Raw genomic sequence first — 21,989 nt, 5'->3', positions numbered from 1 at the left:
GGACAGCATTTTTACAAGGGTGGGAAGTCGTAGGCATTTCTTTAGTGCATCTCCCCATGAGGCCTTAATTGTCAAAATACCTTTGAAACTGTATGCCATGAAACAAGCCTTCAGAGATGGCCTTGGGACCAATAAGGACTTACTCTGTGAGGTGCTTTGGGAGTGCTTGCGCTATTAGATTAAAAGCTTTAATTTCCTAGTTTTAACTGTAATATCTATACCAGAGAAATGTTGTTGTGGTTAAGTGGCAAATATATATATTGAAAAATGCTTAGCGTAGAGCTTGGAATCTAATAATACATCTTCGACATGATTAGATTCCATGCACATTCCAAGATAGAGGTGTAGAGACATATCCCTGCATGGAGGGGGTAGTGCACAGCATGACAGACAAGGCCGCCAGGGTAAGGGCTAGGAAGAACACAGCACAGGACTCTGTGGAAAATACATCAAGTTGAACCTACCTCAGGAGCTTTCTGAGATGGTGAGAGGACTGTGACTTACAATAATGCAAAAAAGCTTAATAAACTCAACACCATAGAACTATATCTGTTGGTAAGAAACATACGTATATGAGATACATCTTCTAAGTTTTCTCACTAAGCAGAGGTTAACTGCAGACTAGGTTTAGAAATGCCAGCATGTGACTTGTCTTGCATACAGAGTTCTGCCTTCAGAGTGTTTTATTGTTCTTGGGTGGGTTGTAAAGAGAAGACCTTTTGTTTGTAGGTAGACTGTTACCTTCCCAACCTTTCTACCTTCACGTGCTATTTCCTCTGCCAAATGACTGAAAAGACAAAGATCTGATATAGCAATTAAGATGACCCTCACCTCAGTATAATTCCTCTTTTCTAGCAACATGGCTATTTAACGCTGACTTTCGCCTTGGAATCTGTTGTATTGATGGCCTCTTTAGAGCTTTGCCTTGGCCTCTTTTTTTTTTTTTTTAATTTGTAGTCTAGTACAGTGCTCGCCAATAGAACTTTCCACAGTGATAGAGATGTTCTGTGTGCGTACTGTCCTGTTTGACAGCCCCCGGACACCCGTGGCTACTGAGGACTTGAGATGTGGCTACGATGACTAAAGAATTGAATTTTAACATTGGATTTTACTTAAATTTAAAGAGCCGCATGGAGCTACCACGTTGGACGTTCTGGTTTGGTATTCAGGACTTAATGTCAAAATTTTTTTTCTTGTAAATATATTTTATTGATTTTTCACAGAGGGAAAGGGAGAGGAACAGAGAGTCAGAAACATCGATGAGAAACATCGATCAGCTGCCCCCTGCACACACCCCCACCGGGGATGTGCCCGCAGCCAAGGCACATGCCCTTGACTGGAACCGAACCCGGGACCCTTCAGGCCGCAGGCCGACGCTCTATCCACTGAGCCAAACCGGCCAGGGCCATGTCAAAAATTTTAAGTGTAATTACTACCAGTGATTACGTAAACTGAGATGCTCCTGTGTAGTACTGTATCAAATTCTGAGCCCTGAAACACATCCACTGGTTTGGAAGACGGTGGAAATGTATTGAAACTTGTTATTTCTTAAAGAAAAAAGAGATCTTTCTAGAATGGCTTTTGAAAAGCCTTGGTCTGATGAGTATTGAAGTGTGGGTACTTTCCAAGCGAAGAATTACAGGCAGATGAGGAATCAAGAAGAAGGAAGAGGGAGCTAGCAGATTAGTGCCTGTTGATTATTGATTATTGATACTGTTCAATAAAAAGGAAAAGGAAGAATGGATATTAACCAAATAACAAAGAAAAAGCAGTGTAAGTGCATAGCATTTATGTATTAGATATGTTTGCTCTGACTCCCTGTCTTGTGGGGTGGGCTTTTGTAGTGAATGTCCTGTGGGACCTAGCGGTGTGTCTTCCTTGTACTTCTGAGCTGTATGCTCGAGGCGTGTCCCTTTTGTGGGTTATTTGGACTCTTCTGTTGTGATTGGATCTAGATTGCCGTTGCCCCGTTCATGGGAGGACTCTCCTTTCAGGCTATGAGGCTCAGCCCTACCACATCGTGTGAGCTGTTGTATAGGTGCACTCTCTACGTTGTTTGTCTTCAGTGTTCCTCGGTCAAAATACGTCCAATCAGCTATGCTTTTCTTGTTTTTCCCAGCCGACTGCGCGGTATTTTAGCTGTAAATCCAGTCCGTGGCTGGGAGTAAGGGCACTCAGCCTCCTGTCAGAGTGCAGCCATCTTTGCTCCGAAGTGCATAGCATTTAGGTAACATGCCCGTATTTTTATAGGGATGTTCTTCATATTATATTCTAATGTTACAACGTACTATTTAATTCAAAATTAAAGTGACTAGAGAGATGCTGTTTAACTTTTAAAAAGTACTGTTTAGAGCAGTTTTCCATTTTTTCTGGAGAGCAAGTGAGGAATAGAGAATATTATTCACCTTTCCGATTGTCGTACCATCCCTCCTATTATCTTTGCTTTCGTTCATTCCAGAGCTGGAAACAGGATTGCTGAAATATTACCTGAACAGCTGAAACACTTTCAGTCCCTGGAAACTTTGGACCTCAGCAACAATAATATTTCAGAGCTTAAAACTGCATTTCCACCTCTACAACTCAAATATCTGTAAGTCAAGATTTCTTTAGCAGAAGTATTTAGTTTTGGTGAAACTATCATGTTATAACAAGAAAATCAACTTTAAGATGTAACAAACTGCTTATTTTACTGCTGATATATCAAAAATATAACTTTCTTACTGACTTATAATTTGCTTTAAATCTGAACAACCATAACCTTCATTTTACTCTTACAAAAATTAGACATCCCTTGACTGTTAGAGAACTTACGGGGTACAGACTGCTTCTTTAAAAAGAAATCAGATTTAAACCATTGTTGTTCAGTTATTGTTTTATTAATACATTCATAAAAAAGAAATTAGTTTCCAAAGAGTGAGTAAACATCTCTAACAAATTTTTATAACTTTCAGATTTTCCAGTTACTCTTTCCCCACCAGAGTGTGTGAATCATAGTCAGCACTGGTCCGCAAGGACCTACAGAGCGATTATTTAGTGTCCATTGTTACAGCTGGTGGTCAGGTTCTGTGGAGATTCTTTATAACACAGACGATGCATGCACTCTGTCTTCCCAAAGAAACCAGAAAGAGAAGCTCATCTTCAGACTTTCAACAGGTACATCAACAGCAACCGGATCACGTCGATGGAACCTGGGTGTTTTGATAATTTGGCCAACACGCTCCTGGCGTTGAAGCTGAACAGGAACCGGATCTCAGCTATACCACCCAAGATGTTCAAACTGCCCCAGCTGCAACACCTGTAAGTAAAACATCTCTTAGGACCTAAGACTTAGGTAATGTTTCCTCACCTCCTCTACACCCTTGGTATCTGTCCCCTACAAGCCACAATGTGGCAGAAGGAGTTTAGAAGCAGGGATGTTGCTGTCTTCCCTTTGAGAGCCAGAGTTGTGGAATCCCCGGATCACAACAGCCTTAAGTCACCTCGTACAAGCTCCTGCCTGACAAGGCATGTCAGATTGTTGCCGAAAGAGTGAACAGTGTAATCATTGAGCAGCCTCTGTACAAAGGCGTCATTGTGGCACTGGAGAAATCATGGGGGCTCTCAGCAGCTGTGGTTTATGAGAATAATGCCGACAACTCCAGGAGGCTCTGATAGCTTAAGTGGCTGTAAAGAACTGTCTCGTTAATAATGGTGGAATGATCTGCGAAAAGGCTCCTACAAAATAGTGGTTTTCAACCTTGGCTGCACATTACAGACACTTGGGGAGCTTTAAAAAATCCCAGTGACCAGGCCACACCCTGCACCAATTATATTAGAACCTCTGGGGGTAAGATCCAGGCCTCAGTAATTTTTAAAGCTCTCCAGGTGATTCCAGTGTGCAACCAAGGTTGAGAACGACGGCCTTAAAGAGAAAGCATTAAACGTGAAGGATCACGAGAGTAACCAACTGTTGTAAGCAGATTGGACAGGATAAATTTGTCCCTGTTCCTGAAAAGACCTCGTGTCTGAGTGTAACATTCATTATTCTAGGTAATTAAAAAAAATATATTAGTTTGTTTACTTTTATACTGAGTGGACAACAGTTTTGAAATAAAAGTGTAGTCTAGTTTCAGTATTTTATCATTTCAAAAATTCACACATTTCAGAAGGAAGTTCACTTACTGTTAATAAATCAACATGTTTCTGGATAAAAATAGTTAGAAATTTAAGACAATATGTAATTTAACACTGGCTGGGGTAACTACATTGTAGTAATGTGACATGTTATTACTACCTCCAGAATTTGTCCTATAAGCTAACAATTTAACTGTAACATCCAATGCAGTGAACTGAACCGAAACAAGATAAAAAATGTAGATGGGCTCACGTTCCAAGGGCTGGGAGCTTTGAAGTCTCTGAAAATGCAAAGAAACGGAGTAACAAGACTTATGGATGGAGCCTTTTGGGGGCTGAGCAACATGGAGATCTTGTAAGTGTGGTTTATCATAATTCCTATCCAGGTCGTGTGATCACTCAACATTCAGCAGCTTTTATTTGAAATCCTATCATGTTAAAGTCTCATCATTTCCAATCATTTATCAATTTAGTTTTGTCTCAGGTAAAGTGAGAATTTATAAGCACATGGTTTGTTTGTTTTTTGCTGAGGTCTTTAACAGAAGCTAACTAGTGACAATAGGAATATGTAATAGGCTGTCATCATAGGTCCCCTTTGAAGAGACTAGATAATGAACTCTTGATCCTGCTTTTGATTCGTGTTGTCATTGTAGGCAGCTGGACCATAACAACCTAACAGAGATCACCAAAGGCTGGCTTTATGGCTTGCTGATGCTACAGGAACTTCATCTCAGCCAGAATGCCATCAACAGGATCAGCCCTGATGCCTGGGAGTTCTGCCAAAAACTCAGTGAGCTGTGAGTTGCCTTTTATTCTCCCCAAGTTTGAGAGCAGGGATCATGCCAGAGCATGAGCTTCTTACCACCGATCTGTGAAATTTTCATAACAGTATCCCAGGTGACAGCATTTTTCACATGCAACCTGGTCGCATTTTTTGTTGTGATAAGTTGGAGACCACTCGGATGCTTCAGGTCTGTGGTACACGAGCTGAAGCAGTGAGTGATGGCTATTTTCAAATAGAGGTGTTTCTCTTAAATTAGGAATAATGTTTACCTGGGGATTATTAAGGGGGCAGAGTTTTAGAATAAGGATTAATGTGGTTACATTAATATTACCTGTTTTGTTTCTTTAAACCATTCATCATGTCGAATTAGAAAGTAAAAGCTATGATAGGTGTGTGTTTTTGTTCCTTTTTCCTTTCCAGGGACCTAACGTTCAATCACTTGTCGAGGTTAGATGATTCAAGCTTCCTGGGCCTAAGCTTGCTAAATACACTGCACATCGGGAACAACAAAGTCAGCTACATTGCTGATTGTGCCTTCCGGGGGCTTTCCAGTTTAAAGACTTTGTAAGTTACACATTTTGCTCTCTGTACAGGAACCTAATTGGTTCCTAAATGTGCCCACTTTTCTCCCAGCAGATTTCCTTTGTTGTGAAGGAAATGTGTGCGGCCTCAGAAGTAGTGTCTTAATCTTTCCCAGATCAGTTTGATTAAAATTGGTCCATTTCACCCATGTGTGTTTCTTAAAGGGATTAAAAAGGACAGTGATCAGCTTGTTTTGGTGATTATACTTAGCCTTCTCAGGATCTCCAGGAAGTTGGTGACTGCTCAAGAGGGAAACAATTTCAAATTCACTAATTTTTCTTTAGAAAATGCAGATTAAAAATTACCCAGAGCACAAAGATCTCATACCAGTTATATCCAGACTTGATCTCTGTCCAAGAGAAAGAAACGGAAGTTGATTAACTGACCTTTGAAAACTCTCGGCAAATGTTAATTTTAATGTTGTGCAATGGGCTTTTGATTTTTGCACTGTCAGAGGCTTTTGCTCTGTTCACTATTTGAAGCATTACATAATTGAAAGACGTACTGTATGCTTTGGCGAACGCCTGCTTATGTGGTTGGAACAGTGGTTTTAAAGCTTAATGTATTTTTCAGACTACTCAAGTCTTTCAGAATTTAGTCATCTTGATAGAGGAATTAATAGAGCTCGAGTCAGCTGTCCTGATTTTGGGCAAAAAAACCACACAACTTAAAATGCTGTGTTAAAAAGAGGACAGGGTGTAGGAGTTATGTTGGGAGAGAGAGCGAATTTTCTATTGTTTGGAAAGGGGTGGAGATGATGTGGGGAATTAATGAGGAATTTATTACAAATTACATGCCACCTGGGTGGTGATCTTAGATTTCTGAGTGTGTCCCTAAAGAGAATGCTTGCATATTCTCTTAAGTACCTAGTACCAGTTTCACAACATCCCTCTTTTATATTAGGGATCTGAAGAACAATGAAATTTCCTGGACTATTGAGGACATGAATGGTGCTTTCTCTGGGCTTGACAAACTGCGGCGGCTGTGAGTATGATTTGCCTCATGATTTGACTCCCTCTTTGACCTAAAGTAAACATTGTGTCTTCATTCAGTCAGTTCCACAAGCTTAAAGAGTGTAGAAATAGGTGCTTAATGTGGTTGCTACCCTTTGTCATTTCCCTGAATGAGGGCTGTTATACAAGATGTGTATGAGTTTGCTTTCTTCCTTGGGTCTAAGGGTTTTTATTCAGCACTTTGGTGTGTGTGACTTGTTTTAATATCTAGATAAGAATTTTAAATTGTTGAGAGTGCTTAGACCAGCCGTGGGCAAACTACGGCCCGCGGGCCGAATCCGGCACGTTTGAAATGAATAAAACTAAAAAAAAAAAAAAAAAAAAAAAGACCCTACCCTTTTACGTAATGATGTTTACTTTGAATTTATATTAGTTCACACAAACACTCCATCCATGCTTTTGTTCCGGCCCTCCGGTCCAGTTTAAGAACCCATTGTGGCCCTCGAGTCAAAAAGTTTGCCCACCCCTGGCTTAGACTCTAAAGATTATCATTGTGTAAAAGTTTCAACAGTTTAAAATTTTCACTGTTGCAATCTACTCACAGAAATGTTTAAATGAAGTGACCCAGTATCTACTGAGAATAGGGAAGTAGGTTCCAAGCAGTCCAGGATCAAAACATGCTTATCTGTAGCCATAAAATGGCCTTGCAGGTGGCCAAATTCTGTACTGTAAGCCGGTGGTTTTCAAATTGAGTTTCATATAGCCCTGAATGTCTGTGGGGAGGCTAAAGAGAAAGTCTCCACTGTTATCTGCTTTATTTATTAAAGTGCTGAGAAAGTGTCCTTGGAATAAAGTTTCCACCCGTAGGAATGCCTCGCCATTCCTAAAGAGACTTTGAAAATCACTGCTTTAATGTAACCATCAGTCATTTATTGAATACCTACTTTTGCTGGGTTATCTCTTGAATGCTGTGAAAACCATGCTGAACTATATTACTGAAGTACATGGCACAGATACATTTTTACAGAATATATTGTTCAATTCAAGGAAATAAAGTACTCACAAGTGATTGCAAAAGCAGTTCTTGTCATGAGAATTCTACTCCCAGATGGTTTTTATTAACTATTCCAATGTAAATTTTGTTGTTTTGGTGTTTTTTTGCCCCCAGAATCCTCCAGGGAAACCGGATTCGATCTATTACCAAAAAAGCCTTCACTGGTTTGGATGCGTTGGAACATCTGTGAGTAGCAGGACTTTAGTTATCCTTGGTAGACTAAGATGGGCATTTACTTAAGTGTCATGAAAGATAAGACAAACTAAAATGTAATCTTGTTGGCAACCTCTTCATAGCATAAAGTACATTTACCTATCTGTTTACCTCTGTCTGCCCTTCTACCTGCTTATCTATCTATCTATCCATCTATCTGTATCTGTCTAGAAGTGTATACAGGTATATATTTTCCTTGCCATTTAGGGGCATTACTGCAGATTATGTTGGGTTTTGTTTAGTTATTTTTCTCAAGTGGTATATATATTTTAAACTACCATTTCACTTAGTATACTATTCTCCAGATCAAGTGAAATAAGCCAGTCAGAGAAAGACAAGTACCATATGATTCACTCATATGTGGAATTTAATGAGCATACTGAACTACCAAGCAAAACAGAGACAGACTCATAGATGGAGAGCAGGCATACAGCTCAGGAGTGGGGAGGAGAGGGGAGGATGAGGCAGGGTGGAGGGATTGAGCAAAAAAGAAAGAAAAAGAGAGAGAACTCATGGACATGGACAGCAGTGTGGTGATTGGGGGAGAGGGAAGGAGGAGGAATTGGAAGAGGAGGTAAATGATACAGGTGATGGAAAAAATAAAATAAAAATAAAACATAATTTTGAAACTACCATTTATTATGCACCCACAACATGTTGGGCATGATGCCAGGCATATTGTCTCATTAATCCTATGAGAAGACTATTCAATAGTTATTATTATCTTTATTTTTAAACCAAGAAGTGGAGATTCTGAGGGTTTATTCCATTGTACAGTTAGGAAGGTGACTTGGATATTAGAAAAAACAATCCCCACAGTTCTTGAGAGTGACATTTGGAGGGCATTAACATTACTTTGAGAGTTTTTGTTAGTTTGTTGTTTAAGTATAAAATGTACAACTGCTGTTGTTTAATTATAAAACGTACAACCAACCTCTTTCCTCCCCTTTATTGTCCGTTTTCTTGTTCTCTTGCCACTAACCCAGTAGTTAGCAGTGGATAGATTCAGGACTCAAACCAGGGCTGCCTCTGCCTTCACAGTGTCCCTGCATCATACAAGCTCTTGCCTTCATAGCCTCTGCCACCAGCCATTCTCATTATCACCCAGCACACAATTTTGACATGGCATTTAGGGGCTAACCTGTTTTCAGCTTAAGGAGAATGGGCTAGCCAACCATGATAGGAGTCAAAACTTGCATGAGCACTGAACCAACCAGCTGCTTATAACCATGAGTATATGTTTTTTATACTTGGACAGTAAAAGTACAGAGTAATCTAGATATGTCCACTCTCACTGCTAAGGCATGCTTATAGCCAGAAGTTTTAATATCTGTTAACTTAGACAAAAGAAGTTTTAATTTAAAATATACATTTGGTTGGTGCTCTTGTTTCTCCCCTGTTGAGAGTGGAGGCTGTGCTGTTTTCTCTGGGCCATCTTGCTGTCATGGCCTGGTTTACCTGTTAGCTTGTGGGAGATGTGGGTGGCTAGCCATACTGACAGGGTAGCAGCTCAGGCTGTGGTGGAATGATTGTGCAAAGCAGCATTTGGAAGGCCAGACCAGTATTGCCGGGCTTACTGAAACAAGTTATTTTCAAAGGGAAACCAGCCAAAAGGGTTTGTCATCCGACCCATTCCATTTCTGGGAAAGTGGAATTAGTGGAGTATTAACCTCTGCTTCAATTTGCTAAACCTCCTTGACTCTCCAGGCCTTTTTTCTCTGCCTGTGTTTGTACCTTCATTCTGTCTTCTGTGGCTACTTGTCTCATTCAAAATCCCGTTTGTGTACTCTGACCCTTGTAAAGAAAAACAGAGTAGTAATCACTGTGGAGAGCACTTTAATTCAAACTGCTTGTAAGTACCAGTTAAAAATAAAACCCGCCCAGAATATTTGCTCATTGTATAAATGTTCTGCCTCAAGTGTTTGTTTGTTTTAGCAAGTACATCTTGTCTAAACACTTAACCATCTTTACAGTAGCGAGTTGTGGGTGGCAGAATTAGGCTAGCAATTAAGCATAGGTTTGGAAATTGAAAATAATTGGGTTCAAATCGTATTGCCCTTTTCCTCCTGCTGAGCAAGGTAGCAATGCCATCTTTTGGGTGGCTGTGAGGAATAAATGTAACACACGTAAGCCACTTAGCACAGTGCGCATCATAGGGACTATTCTATACTTGCTGGTTTTTTAAAAAGCATAATCATGAGCAATTTTATTTGTGTTTTGAAAATGGTTAACTTGAATAATGAGAACTTCAATAAAATTATACAGCAGGACAGTTTGGGCCCTTATGAGTCAAGTAACCTGTAAGTGGTAATGTAAAGAGAATCTTTGTCACCATAACAGAACTGGCCTCTCACACAAAGATCCTTGTTCTTCAGCCTACACTTCCCAGTGGGTCTTTGGAGTCGACCCATTTGTGCATTTCAACACAGAGAGTGTTTGGTGAATGCAGTGGGCAGTGGGCCCAGCCTCTGCCTGAGGGCATGTGGTGACCATCCTTGGCTCTAATCTGTGTATTTGATTGTTTTCAGAGACCTGAGTGACAATGCAATCATGTCATTACAAGGCAATGCATTTTCACAAATGAAGAAACTTCAACAATTGTAAGTTTTCCTTTCTAAGAGTTTTCAGTTAAGCATAGAGGGGAAACCACCGTGGGGTATATCATCCTAGATTATGTCCCTGTAAAATGTGTCTAGCACTTTCTTAATATTCCTTAACTTTTATACCAGAAAACAAAAGAAAAGGCGAAAAGCAATGAAGGAAAAATCCATTCCTTTTGTTACAAAGAGAAGTTTCTTGTTCTTTCTGTGATGAACTTGCATTTTAACTTTGTGAGCCGTCGTACAGTACAGGGCCTAATCATAGTCACAAGTGTTCAGCAGGAAGGTGTTTTGATCTATCAGCACTTCTGTCTCACTAGGTCAGGAAACACAACAACAAAAAACTGTGCTGGTCACATTGCTTGCATTTTAAGATGGACTGAAGGATACTATTACATAGGATATGTGTATTTGCTTTCCACATGCATCGTGTTGCTAATATTTACTTGAGTTTGGTTTACTTGTACAAATCTGCATTTCATACAAAACAAATTGAATGTAATTACTCTCCTCAGGCATTTAAATACATCAAGCCTTTTGTGTGATTGCCAACTGAAATGGCTCCCTCAGTGGGTGGCGGAGAACAACTTTCAGAGCTTTGTAAATGCCAGTTGTGCCCATCCTCAGCTGCTGAAGGGAAGAAGCATTTTTGCTGTTAGCCCAGATGGCTTTGTGTGTGGTGAGTCTAACTGTTGCCCCTGCCTTTTAGTCATTCTTCTTTTTATGTCTCCCATTTGTCCAAATAATGGTTTTGAATAAATTTATGCTCTTTTAATAAAGCACTTATTTCTGCTGAGATAGGTGAAAATGGATCTGTAGTTGGCTTATTATTTTAATTTTACAGATGGGAAGGAGAGTTTTCGTCATCTTCGTTTGGGCATTAGGGTGGTTTGATGGAAAGAGAACGACATTGGAGCTCCGGAGACTGGGCGGGTATAGCGCCAGCCCGTCTACATGACTTAAATTCCCTGAACCTCGGTTTCTATACGTATGAAATGGGAACTCTGGGATCTGCGGTCCCAACTCCGGGGGTTGTTGACAGGCTCCCGTCAGCTCAGTGAAGAGACTTCACTAAACCCGGGGCAGATGCCATTTAATGTGTGGAGTAGAAAGAGCAAATCATTAGCCAGTGAATTATAGGCTGCTAAATTTTTTACTACTGGTGGATAAAGCATTACAAGCAATAGGAAATTTATTATAAATAAATTTAAGGCCTATTGTTTTAGCATCTAAGCATTTCGGCATTAGAAGTGTGCTTACCCAAATGTCACTTACTAGTTAGTAGATCTGGATAAAAAAAAACTACGCTTTCATCTTCCTGGCGCAGTTTGCTGCCTACTACACGACACAGTTTACTATTCACTGCCACGGAGACCTTTGTAAAAATGCGTGTATAGAACATGAAGTCACAATTTGCCAAAATTTTAGCACGTGTTTTAAGATATTACAGAACCTAGTTTTACATTGACCTTTAAAATTTTTATTTAAAACTGCTTTGCCTATGATTGTTTAGATAAGTATAACAAATTTATATATATATATATTTAGGTTGCAGCATCAAACAGTGCCAACAATTTCTGGAAATAAAATGATGTAGCTTTTGGATCTAAATAAGCTTTTGGCCTTATTCTATAAGGACCTGAGCTATTCTCATAGTTCTCAAGTTCCCAGATATGAACTCTTTATTACTCTGAGGCATACAGTGGCGGTCAAAAGTAGGTTTACAGTTCGTATGGGCAGTAATACAATAATTAATAAACAATGCAAGACTAAAGTGTTCTGCATACTCACAACTGTAAGCCTACTTTTGCCCACCCGTATATACAGTGGCTATAATGTTTTATTAACCTCCATAGTGGGGAATGAGCATTAATTTTCCAGATGAGGATTTTAGAATAATCATACAAAAGAAGAAACTGTCTTGAGTACAACGTGCAGGCAGGGCATTGGAAATTAGCAGCAATGGAGTTATCAGAGCACCTCCCTCACCCCATCTCTCTCTCACACACACACGAACCCACACAATACATTTTGGTAGATCCAAGATGTTTCCTTCTGGATTTAGAGCATCTCTGAGAAACTGAAGTTCAAAAAGGTAACTTTTCCAAAAAGTAACAGAGAACTAAAAATAACTGTGTGGAATGCCAGAGTTGCTTAGCTGTAATTATAATGTAGCCCTGACATGTAGCACAGCGGCTTGATGGATTGTCCCCTGGAAGCCAGGGCTCCCAGTGAGTGGGGGAGGTGCTTTCTCTTTCACTACAGGCTTATTTTTTCTGCTCCACATACAAAGTACTGTGTTTAATACGGGTTCTGTTTTTGGTAAGTGGGGTATTCATTGCTATCTTTAGTGATATTGATTATCATTATTGATTGATTTTTTTTTTTTTCATTTTGCTGCTCCTTATATGTGGAGAACATGGGAAGAATTGCAGTTTTCCTGATAGTAGCCTTTAAAAGTGGCCCATAAGCCTGGACATTTCTTAACTGATTTTTTTTATTGTATTTACATTTAAAAAGCTCAAGGGGTCTGGGATACACTGTATTCCCAAACAGCAGGCTCCTCTCAGTTAATGATTGATAAATAGATCTCTGTCTCTACTTGAATAACGAATTCCTTTATAAACACTCCCGGGCTCGCGTTTCAACACTGGGGCGGCTACTCCATCTGGGAAACACACACAAAGGGTAAAACCTAAGCCCCTGTTTGTTTTGAGTTTTTGGTGTTCAAATCTGAGTAGCATGTGGACTCTCAAGCCTTAAAATGGTTTTATTTCCTCCTCTCCATTATTGAACAGATGATTTCCCTAAACCCCAGATCACGGTGCAGCCAGAAACACAATCGGCAATAAAAGGTTCCAATTTGAGCTTTATCTGCTCGGCTGCCAGCAGCAGTGATTCCCCAATGACTTTCGCTTGGAAAAAGGACAACGAACTACTGCCTGATGCTGAAATGGAAAACTATGCACACCTCCGGGCCCAAGGTGGGGAGGTGATGGAGTACACCACCATTCTTCGGCTGCGCAACGTGGAATTTACCAGCGAAGGGAAATACCAGTGTGTCATCTCCAATCACTTTGGCTCATCCTACTCCGTCAAAGCCAAGCTTACAGTAAACAGTATGTGATCCGACTTTTCCTTTTGCATTTAAAGGCACCTTGTAGAAGCAAAGCACCTGGTTGGTTCTTTCTCTTATTCCTTATCCTGTCCTCTGTTCTCAGAGTTCTCCACCTAACCCTTTCTACTCCTACCTCTCATCCCACAAAATTAAGATTCTTGGTTATTTGTATCTAAGGAAGCATTGTTTATGTCGACCCATATGTAGCATGATGGATAACCCAGAGATGAAACAGACAACTTGTGCTCTTTGGATTGCACAGTACACTAGTTTGATATGGGACACCCTAAGCATAGTGTTATAGCATACCGCCTTTAATGCCAAGATCTGGATGTGAATTCTGCCAGTTCTGCTTACAGCTGTGTGATTCTGAGCAAGTCACTTAACCTCTCTGTGCCTCCATTCCTACATCCGTCAGTTAGGGATAATAGTACCTACCTTATATAGGTATGATAGTCATTAAGTAAAATAATTTGTGTAAAGCACTTAGCAGACTGCCTAGAATACAGTAAGTACTCAGTAAAAGCAGTGAGTGTTAGCTGCTCTTAGTAAAAGAAGTGTATCATGGTTGGCTTTGTGTGGCAGGTATACAGTTTACAATGGGATCCTTGCCACTTTATCATTTAATCGTTTGTATCTTCCCCAGTGAAAGATTTTGTATATGACTTATTAATGCATTCCACAAATGATTGCTGCGGCCTGACATGGAACAGTTTTGAGTTTAAATTGTAGGGCAAAACACATTTAAAGTCATGGAGTATTAGAGTCAGGAGGGACTTAAAAGAAAAAAAATATGGAGTGGTCAAGGTACAAAGAGATAAATCGATTTGCCCAAGATCTCACAGATAATTATTGAGGAAACTGGAAAATAGCCAAAAGACCTTCAGTCTGAAGATCCGGCGACCTGTGTTTTATCCTGACCCCATCATTTCTGTACCTCTGTAACCTTGAGGGAGTCACTTAATCATTCCATCTCAACTTTAGATTCCTTGTCTTGTAATTAGAAATAACCCTGCCTTACCTATGTCAGGGACATCTGTGAGCATCAAAAACAAAAGGCATGAAAACGAGCCTGTAAAACGCCACAGTGCTAACGCCCACATTGTGTTTCTGATTTCAGTGCTCCCTTCTTTCACCAAGACACCCATGGACCTTACCATCCGCGCGGGGGCCATGGCGCGCTTGGAGTGTGCCGCCCTGGGGCACCCGGCCCCGCAGATAGCCTGGCAGAAGGACGGGGGCACAGACTTCCCTGCCGCGAGGGAGAGGCGTATGCACGTTATGCCTGAGGATGACGTGTTCTTTATCGTGGATGTGAAGATAGAGGACATCGGGGTGTACAGCTGCACAGCCCAGAACAGCGCAGGAAGCATTTCTGCCAATGCGACTCTGACTGTTCTAGGTAAGTGGGTATTTTCAGATTCTGTGATATAAATTAATCAGAAAGGTATGAGCTCACCCAGAGACCCTCAGTGTCAGAGCTGTGAGGGTGAGAGATGGCCCGAGGACACTGCCCTTTCCTGGGAACAACAAATGGCTTCTCAGACTCTTTGAAGTCAGGAGTGCTTCACACCTTCCAGGCCACAGCCAGTGAGACGAATCTGCTCTCTCTGTTTCCAGGAGCCGGAGATGCTTTCCCTGTATTGCAGGGTTCACCCGCCCCTGCTCTCCCCATCATGCCGTCTCCACTGGTTCTCAACACTACAAAGAATGTCTGACATAAATACATGAACAAATTGGGAAGGACCTAGTGCAGTGATGGCGAACCTTTTGAGCTCGGCGTGTCAGCATTTTGAAAAACCCTAACTTAACTCTGGTGCCGTGTCACATATAGAAATTTTTTGATATTTGCAACCATAGTAAAACAAAGACATATTTTTGATATTTATTTTGTATATTTAAATGCTATTTAACAAAGAAAAATCAACCAAAAAAATGAGTTCACGTGTCACCTCTGACACACGTGTCATAGGTTCGCCATCACTGAGTCCTAGTGTCTTTTCTCAGCTTACCCTACCACTCTGGAAATCAGAGTTTGTTTTTTATCTTTTTCCTAAACACTTTTTGAAAAATGTGAACATGTTAGTCATATGTGTATCTCTAAAGGAGTTAAAGTAACCTCTTAACACCACATAATAAAAGTAAATCATGTCCAGAATTTTAATATAGGCCTGGACACCTGGCACTAGAAAGTTTCTCTTTAAAAAATTAAATGTTCTGATTTATTTTTATGCATCAACACATTCTTGTGCTCGAAAATATTTTTATACATTTTCTGTTTGTGAAAAGTATGCTTTGCCCCTCTTCCACCGTTCCTCAACCTTGTCAAGAGGGAGGGAGATTGAGGTTAAAAAATAGTAAATGTTATCCTTACCTGGTGTTATGAGTAAATGACACCTGGACAATGAAATGAAATCCCATGAGTTGTATATGTTTAGGCTTTAAGAGAAACATGGGTATTAGTTTATGGGAGAATAAAATTTCACCTTTCACTTTGAATAAATTCAAGTGCTAGGTCTTATACAAAACCTGATTTCATTGAAAAGATTAAAGACATAACTTGTCATTTCAGAAACACCATCATTTCTGCGGCCCCTGTTGGACCGAACGGTAACCAAGGGAGAAACAGCCGTCCTGCAGTGCATCGCGGGAGGGAGCCCTCCTCCCAGACTGAACTGGACCAAGGACGACAGCCCGTTGGTGGTCACGGAGAGGCACTTTTTCGCAGCGGGCAATCAGCTGCTGATCATTGTGGACTCGGATGTCAGCGATGCTGGGAAATACACCTGTGAGATGTCTAACACGCTGGGCACTGAGAGAGGCCACGTGCGCCTCAGTGTGATCCCTACTCCGACCTGCGACTCCCCGCAGATGACTGCCTCATCCTTAGACGATGACGGGTGGGCCACTGTGGGCATCGTGATCATAGCCGTGGTTTGCTGTGTGGTGGGCACGTCGCTTGTGTGGGTGGTCATCATATACCACACAAGGCGGAGGAATGAAGATTGCAGCATTACCAACACAGGTGTGTAAACAGAAGCTTGGCATGGGGTGTAGCAGTCGTGTGTATGTGTGTGTGTGGGGGGGGGATCCCGGGGTAATTCTCTTCCAGAATGTGTGTCTTGGAGTCTGAGGCCATGTCAGAAGGGTGACTCATTTGTTTCAAGCTGCAGAAATATGGTTAGCTAAAAATAGCACCCTGGCCCAAAATATAGCCCACGTTTAAAGATTAATACTTTTTGTGAAAACCTCATCCGAATATCCTGTTGGCTGTGAGATCTGGTGGACATCGTAAGAGTTCAGTAGCCTAGCTCCTTCCTAAGATGCTGATGGAGAACCAGGACCAGCCCCTGAGCTAGGAGGTTTATACTCTGCTGTAGGTTTTGGTTTTGTCGTGTGTGTGCAGGAGTCTGGGGAGGACACTGGTTATTAGGCAGAGGCCAATGTGCAAACCCCTATGGGTAGAAAGTCAGGACTGTCACAGAAATCAAGCCTGATTCCGGAGCTTAGGTACTGCCCCATGACAATCCGTAAGCCTTCCTTTTTAAACACTTGTTGCTTTTGAAATCTGGGAGGGGCATCCCACAGGCGATAAGGTAGGAGATCAGCGCAGGCTTCCCAGAGCAGCCCTGACTTGCCCGCCTGCGCGCTGCACAGCCAGCTGGTTCTGCAGGACTCGGTGATTTGAATGCACAGAAACCAAAGCAGTGCATGCTGTTCATCGGGGAAGTCCGTGGGGCACTTGCGATCCTTCTTGGCTAAGAGACTGCTGCTGTTTGATTGTAGATGAGACCAACTTGCCGGCAGATATCCCTAGTTATTTGTCATCTCAGGGAACGCTAGCTGACAGACAGGATGGGTATGTCTCCTCGGAAAGCGGAAGCCACCACCAGTTCGTCACTTCCTCAGGGGCTGGATTTTTCTTACCACAACACGACAGCAATGGTAAGTGTTTGAGGTGAGCATCTTTGCTCTGGGCTCTCAGAGAGGGTCGTTTTGAAATAACCTGATGGAAGATTCACATATAATATTAATTTTCACCAGAAACGGATCTGAGGACATGGCCTAAGGTCAGTAGTAAAGCTAAAATTAGATACATTTCCTTACGAAAAAAGCTTTGTTTCTGACAATGCAAGGAGACAAGTAGGTTAAGTAACATTTAATTCCTCCATGCAGCGTGTTTTCTTTACATTGTAAATATGCTTTGGTGCCCTGGATGTTCTCCTGATCACATGGCATTGGCTGGCTTCGTGCACGGCCTTAAAAGTCAAATGATTTAAAAACACTTTTATTAGAGAACTCTAATTCTGACTCTTTGCTTTAAGAACTGTATGGTTTTAAGAACAGAAAAAAAAATGGAGGCAGCATAAGTAAGATCACAGCCTCAGTTCAAGAGCCACTTCTGACACTCTGTCTCCTTGGACAGTTACAGTACTTCCTGTTCGGTTGTTGTGAAAATTAAATGAAATGGTAATGGAAAACTACTTGGCACATCTTAAGGGCTCAGCAAGTGGAAGCTATTGACATTATTTTCAAACATTTTGGCACCTTTTCCTGCAAGCGTTTATTGAGTGTCTGCTCTGTGGGGGATGCCACACTTGGGAAAGAAGAATATTTGTTTTCAGTTTTACAGTTTAGTCAGTGGTGAGCAAAAATTCAGCTAACAATGACAGAGGGCTTGGTAAGGCAGCAATAGCATAGAGATAAAGCTGGATGTTCCGATTACACTCATTTGGTTGCAAAGATCAGAGGCCCACTTTCGTTCCCATGTAGCAGCGTTTACAGAAAGGATATTCCTGGAGGTCTGCATGAAAGGCTAAAGGGGAAGAACCGGAACGTAGCAGTGCCCCGTCGCCTGGGTGCTGGGGCTGGAGGTCGATCTGCTCTCGGGGCCCTGTAGGGGTCACCATCATTACCGAGTCACAGTCCGCACGTTTGCTGCTCTCTGAGCCACCCTCTGACTGTCCAGTTCCCGCTTCCAGGCACATGGCTCGTCATGGCACCTCCAACCCTCACCATATCTCTTGCCTTTCACCTGCTGTGTCCACGGCTAACTGGCATCTCGTTTCTGAGTTGTTGAGCTCAGATACTCAACGATAGGATTTGGTTTTGGCTGAGCCCATCTTTGCTCGGGCACTGAGAGGTCATTGGTTAAGTGCCAGCGTGTGGTCCTGATCCCTGGCTGTGGCGGAAGGGACAGTGCTGTTGGCATCCTGTGGTTCAGGTCCCAGCGCTTTGCTGCAGTAGTCATACACAGACCAGTTTCCCTTGCCAACAGGTGGGGCCAGCAAACAGGGTAGCACACCTGGTACAATGGTTCATCAAGTCTCTGTTAGTGCGATGTCACGAGTTTACCCAATCCGTAGGCTTCGATGCATTCTTTTAAAAACCCTAAATTTCTGCAATTTTTTCCTTTATATGATGCTGTATCCAAAGTCTGTAACCGTGGAAAATGCCCAAAGTAGAGAGAGCACTGAATGGCACTTGAATACAATAGGTTCAGTGACTAAGATATCTATTTTAAAGGGACATGTCATATTGACAACAGCAGTGAAACCGACGTAGAAGCTGCCACAGATCCATTCCTGTGTCCCTTTCTGGGACCCGCAGGCCCTGTGTATGTGAAGGGGAATGTGTACGGGCCGGATCCCTTCGAAGCCTGTCACGCAGGTATGTGGTCTTCCTACCCGAGCTCTGTTCCCTGCAAGGCTTCTACACGCACTCCCTCCCTCTCCTTCTGAGACTCTCTCCCCTTCTGTCTCAACATGGAAAAGGCTGCAGCCCGGACCCGCGAGCTGCGTTAATGGACCACTGTGAGGCCAGTTACATAAAGAAAAAGGAGTGCTACCCATGTCCTCATCCTCCTGAAGAATCCTGCGAGCAGAGCGGCAGTGACACGGGCTGGCCCTCCCACATGAGGAAGTTAATCAACTCTACTTACTCTCCACATGAAGGACCTGGCCCGAAAAATGTGTGTCCAAACAAGTCCTCTTTAGATTTTAGTCCAAGTTCAGAGCCAGCATCAATTACCTCAAGTCATTCGTTCATGGGTAAGTTCATTCAGTTGTGAGATACCTTGACATGGGACTTTTAGTCCACTTTGTGTGTGGGAGAGCAATGAGAGAGAACTTCAGATGCTGAGCGAGTGAAAAAATGTCTTTGATTTTTAATGATTCTGTTATGACATTCTATTTGTTAGTTTACATGTTTCTAAAAGCAGAGTCAGGCATGGGGGATTTTACTTGATTATGTAGTTAGTCCCTAACGAAGCCTCAGGAGCTCTCTGGGTAGCACCGTGTGTGGCATCCTCTAGAACACAGGCGTTTCAGGAGTGACTTAGGAGCTCAGTTGGTCAGCCATGTGGAAAAAGTGGTTTTGGGCTACAACAGCCTCTGGGGTGGAGTTGTGTGCACTGCATGATTGTGGTTTGGATGTCTGGCGGTTTATAACTAAACCTGCAGCCGAAGGGTAGACGGCGTCCTACCTGGCAACAACGAACTGCTCACCAGCCAGGCTAGACTACCTTTGGCAGAGGAGACCAGCAGAGCCTTACAGCCCTTAGTGGTGGTGGTCGACGCCGGCTGGCACCAAGATTCTTGTGCAGACTTCTTTCGTCTGGTGCCTGGAACCAGCGCGATGGAAGAACTTAGGTCATCTTTTCACTGAGTGGAGATAGGGGAAGAGAAACCACAGCTTGTCTCGTTTGTTAAGAAATAGAATTTTAAAATATTTTACCCAGCTATTAAGACGTTTTATATTTTGTCACAGTATAATTATTTATATTCCTTTTGGGGGGGAAATGAAAATAATATCTTTTATAAAACTCAGGCAAGAATTTGAGTCAATTGAATAATATTGTGCTACTAAAAAGGAAAGAATATGACATAAGGATTATTTTAAAAGATACTTTATTCAGGCACAGTTTACTTGTATGTTACTGTCTAAACTTGCCCTTCATGGAGACTACTGTTGGCTCTTAAGTCCTAAAGCAGGGTTTTGAACTTATATTGGGGAACTTCATTGCTCAATGATAAATATTACTATAAGTCATAGAAGTGATAAGAAATGGACACATTGAGTGGAGATATACATATAAATATATAAGGGATGTAGGTATCCTGTCATCTAACACTTCACAGGGCCTGCCTGGGGATCTCGGGCATGCACCCCAAGTGGGATCTCTCTTTAAACCACAAGGAGTTCTGTAAGTTCTGTCTCCATAACACAGATACACATGCCCCCAAGTACCAGCATGTGGACTTGTAGAAAATGTTTATTCATGTTCATGGGGCAAGGTGCTCCATTTGAAGTGCTTTCTGATGACTTCATGTCAGCAAAAGGTGCCACATGCTCAAGGGGTTTCTTCCTTTCTTTTAGGAACATTTGGAAAGCCTCTGAGGAGACCTCACCTAGATGTCTTTTCAAGCTTTGGACAGACGTCGGATTGTCAGCCAAGAGCTTTTCACTTGAAAGCTCATTCTTCCCCAGACTTGGACTCTGAGTCAGAAGAAGATGGGAAAGAAAGGACAGATTTTCAGCAAGAAAATCACACATGTACCTATAAACAGACCTTAGAAAACCACAGGACTCCAAATTTTCAGTCTTATGATTTGGACACATAGACTGAATGGGACCAAAGAGTTCTAATATACTACTACCTCAAGTGGACTTTTATTTAAAAGAGAGAGAATCCTATGTTTTTAAATGGAGTTATGAATTTTAAAAGGATAAAATGTCTTATTTATACAAATGGACCAAAATTACCAAAATTTATAAAAATTTTATACTGGGAGTAACTTTCATATAAGAATTTCTTTTTAAAGTATTTTATAACTTTGTTTTATGCAACAACAAAAAAATCTTGTGTAAATTAAGGGTATAAATCCATGACTATTTTATGTATTTTTATAATGCCGGATTTCTTTTTATTGAAAATAAGTACTAAAGCAATTTAAATAATACCTGTCTTGTACTTTTTTTGAATAGAGGTCACTTCATTTTACTTTGCACATTACATTTAATAAAATGTATCATTTTGATCCCAAGTGTCATCTATATAATAGCATTTTTATTGTTTTCAACACTGTAGGCTTAATTATTTCATATTATCATGTCTCAAATTGATGAAAATTATATGCAGCACATAAAAATATGAGCAAATTCAACCATTTTGCTTACCTCCCAGGGTTGTAATATAGACTCAAATCAGATTAGTGTATGTGAAAGCATATAGTAAGTGAGAAGGAGCTGCAAAGATTCAAGGTACGTTAATTTGCTTCTAACTCTTCAAACAAAAGATTTGTTATACTCTGGTGTAATATAGTACAACCATCATTGCTTAAGTCACTGCCGGAGCCATGAGTCCTTAATTATGATAATGCCTTATGTGGTCTAATGCCTTGTGCTTTTCCAAATAGTTTCACATTCACCATCCCTTTAATTATAACGAGGGTGGTTTTTTGCACATTTCTGTAGTTAAAACAGCTAAAGTAGATGTGGATTTTCATCCACTGTTCCAGGTTGTAATAGGATCTTGGTAGAATTCTTTGCTGTTCTTACTGATTTTCTTACA

At 41.3% G+C, this 21,989-nt stretch overlaps 1 protein-coding gene across 4 annotated transcripts in view; it reads left to right on the top strand.

Annotated features, from left to right (window-relative positions):
* Positions 1 to 21,462, top strand: part of LRIG3 (leucine rich repeats and immunoglobulin like domains 3) — a 49,322-nt gene extending 27,860 nt beyond the window's left edge. The window contains exons 4-19 of one of the 4 annotated variants that reach the window (XM_059683435.1): positions 2,459 to 2,590; positions 3,154 to 3,297; positions 4,325 to 4,468; positions 4,767 to 4,910; positions 5,318 to 5,461; positions 6,383 to 6,463; positions 7,601 to 7,672; positions 10,228 to 10,299; positions 10,815 to 10,978; positions 13,098 to 13,418; positions 14,538 to 14,819; positions 15,990 to 16,442; positions 17,204 to 17,362; positions 18,944 to 19,087; positions 19,192 to 19,467; positions 20,795 to 21,462. In XM_059683435.1, the coding sequence (XP_059539418.1) occupies positions 2,459 to 2,590; positions 3,154 to 3,297; positions 4,325 to 4,468; positions 4,767 to 4,910; positions 5,318 to 5,461; positions 6,383 to 6,463; positions 7,601 to 7,672; positions 10,228 to 10,299; positions 10,815 to 10,978; positions 13,098 to 13,418; positions 14,538 to 14,819; positions 15,990 to 16,442; positions 17,204 to 17,362; positions 18,944 to 19,087; positions 19,192 to 19,467; positions 20,795 to 21,039 (2,977 nt within the window). In that variant the 3' untranslated portion in view covers positions 21,040 to 21,462. The remainder of the gene's footprint in view (positions 1 to 2,458; positions 2,591 to 3,153; positions 3,298 to 4,324; positions 4,469 to 4,766; positions 4,911 to 5,317; positions 5,462 to 6,382; positions 6,464 to 7,600; positions 7,673 to 10,227; positions 10,300 to 10,814; positions 10,979 to 13,097; positions 13,419 to 14,537; positions 14,820 to 15,989; positions 16,443 to 17,203; positions 17,363 to 18,943; positions 19,088 to 19,191; positions 19,468 to 20,794) is intronic. The other 3 variants (XM_059683437.1, XM_059683436.1, XM_059683438.1) reach the window with 3 other exon arrangements.
* The last annotated feature ends 527 nt before the right edge of the window (positions 21,463 to 21,989 follow it).

The sequence above is a fragment of the Myotis daubentonii genome, chromosome 2 (genome assembly GCF_963259705.1).
Source record: "Myotis daubentonii chromosome 2, mMyoDau2.1, whole genome shotgun sequence".
NCBI classification, from domain to species: domain Eukaryota; kingdom Metazoa; phylum Chordata; class Mammalia; order Chiroptera; family Vespertilionidae; genus Myotis; species Myotis daubentonii.
Note: the sequence above shows the minus strand (reverse complement) of the source record. Positions and strands in the feature narration are given on the sequence as shown.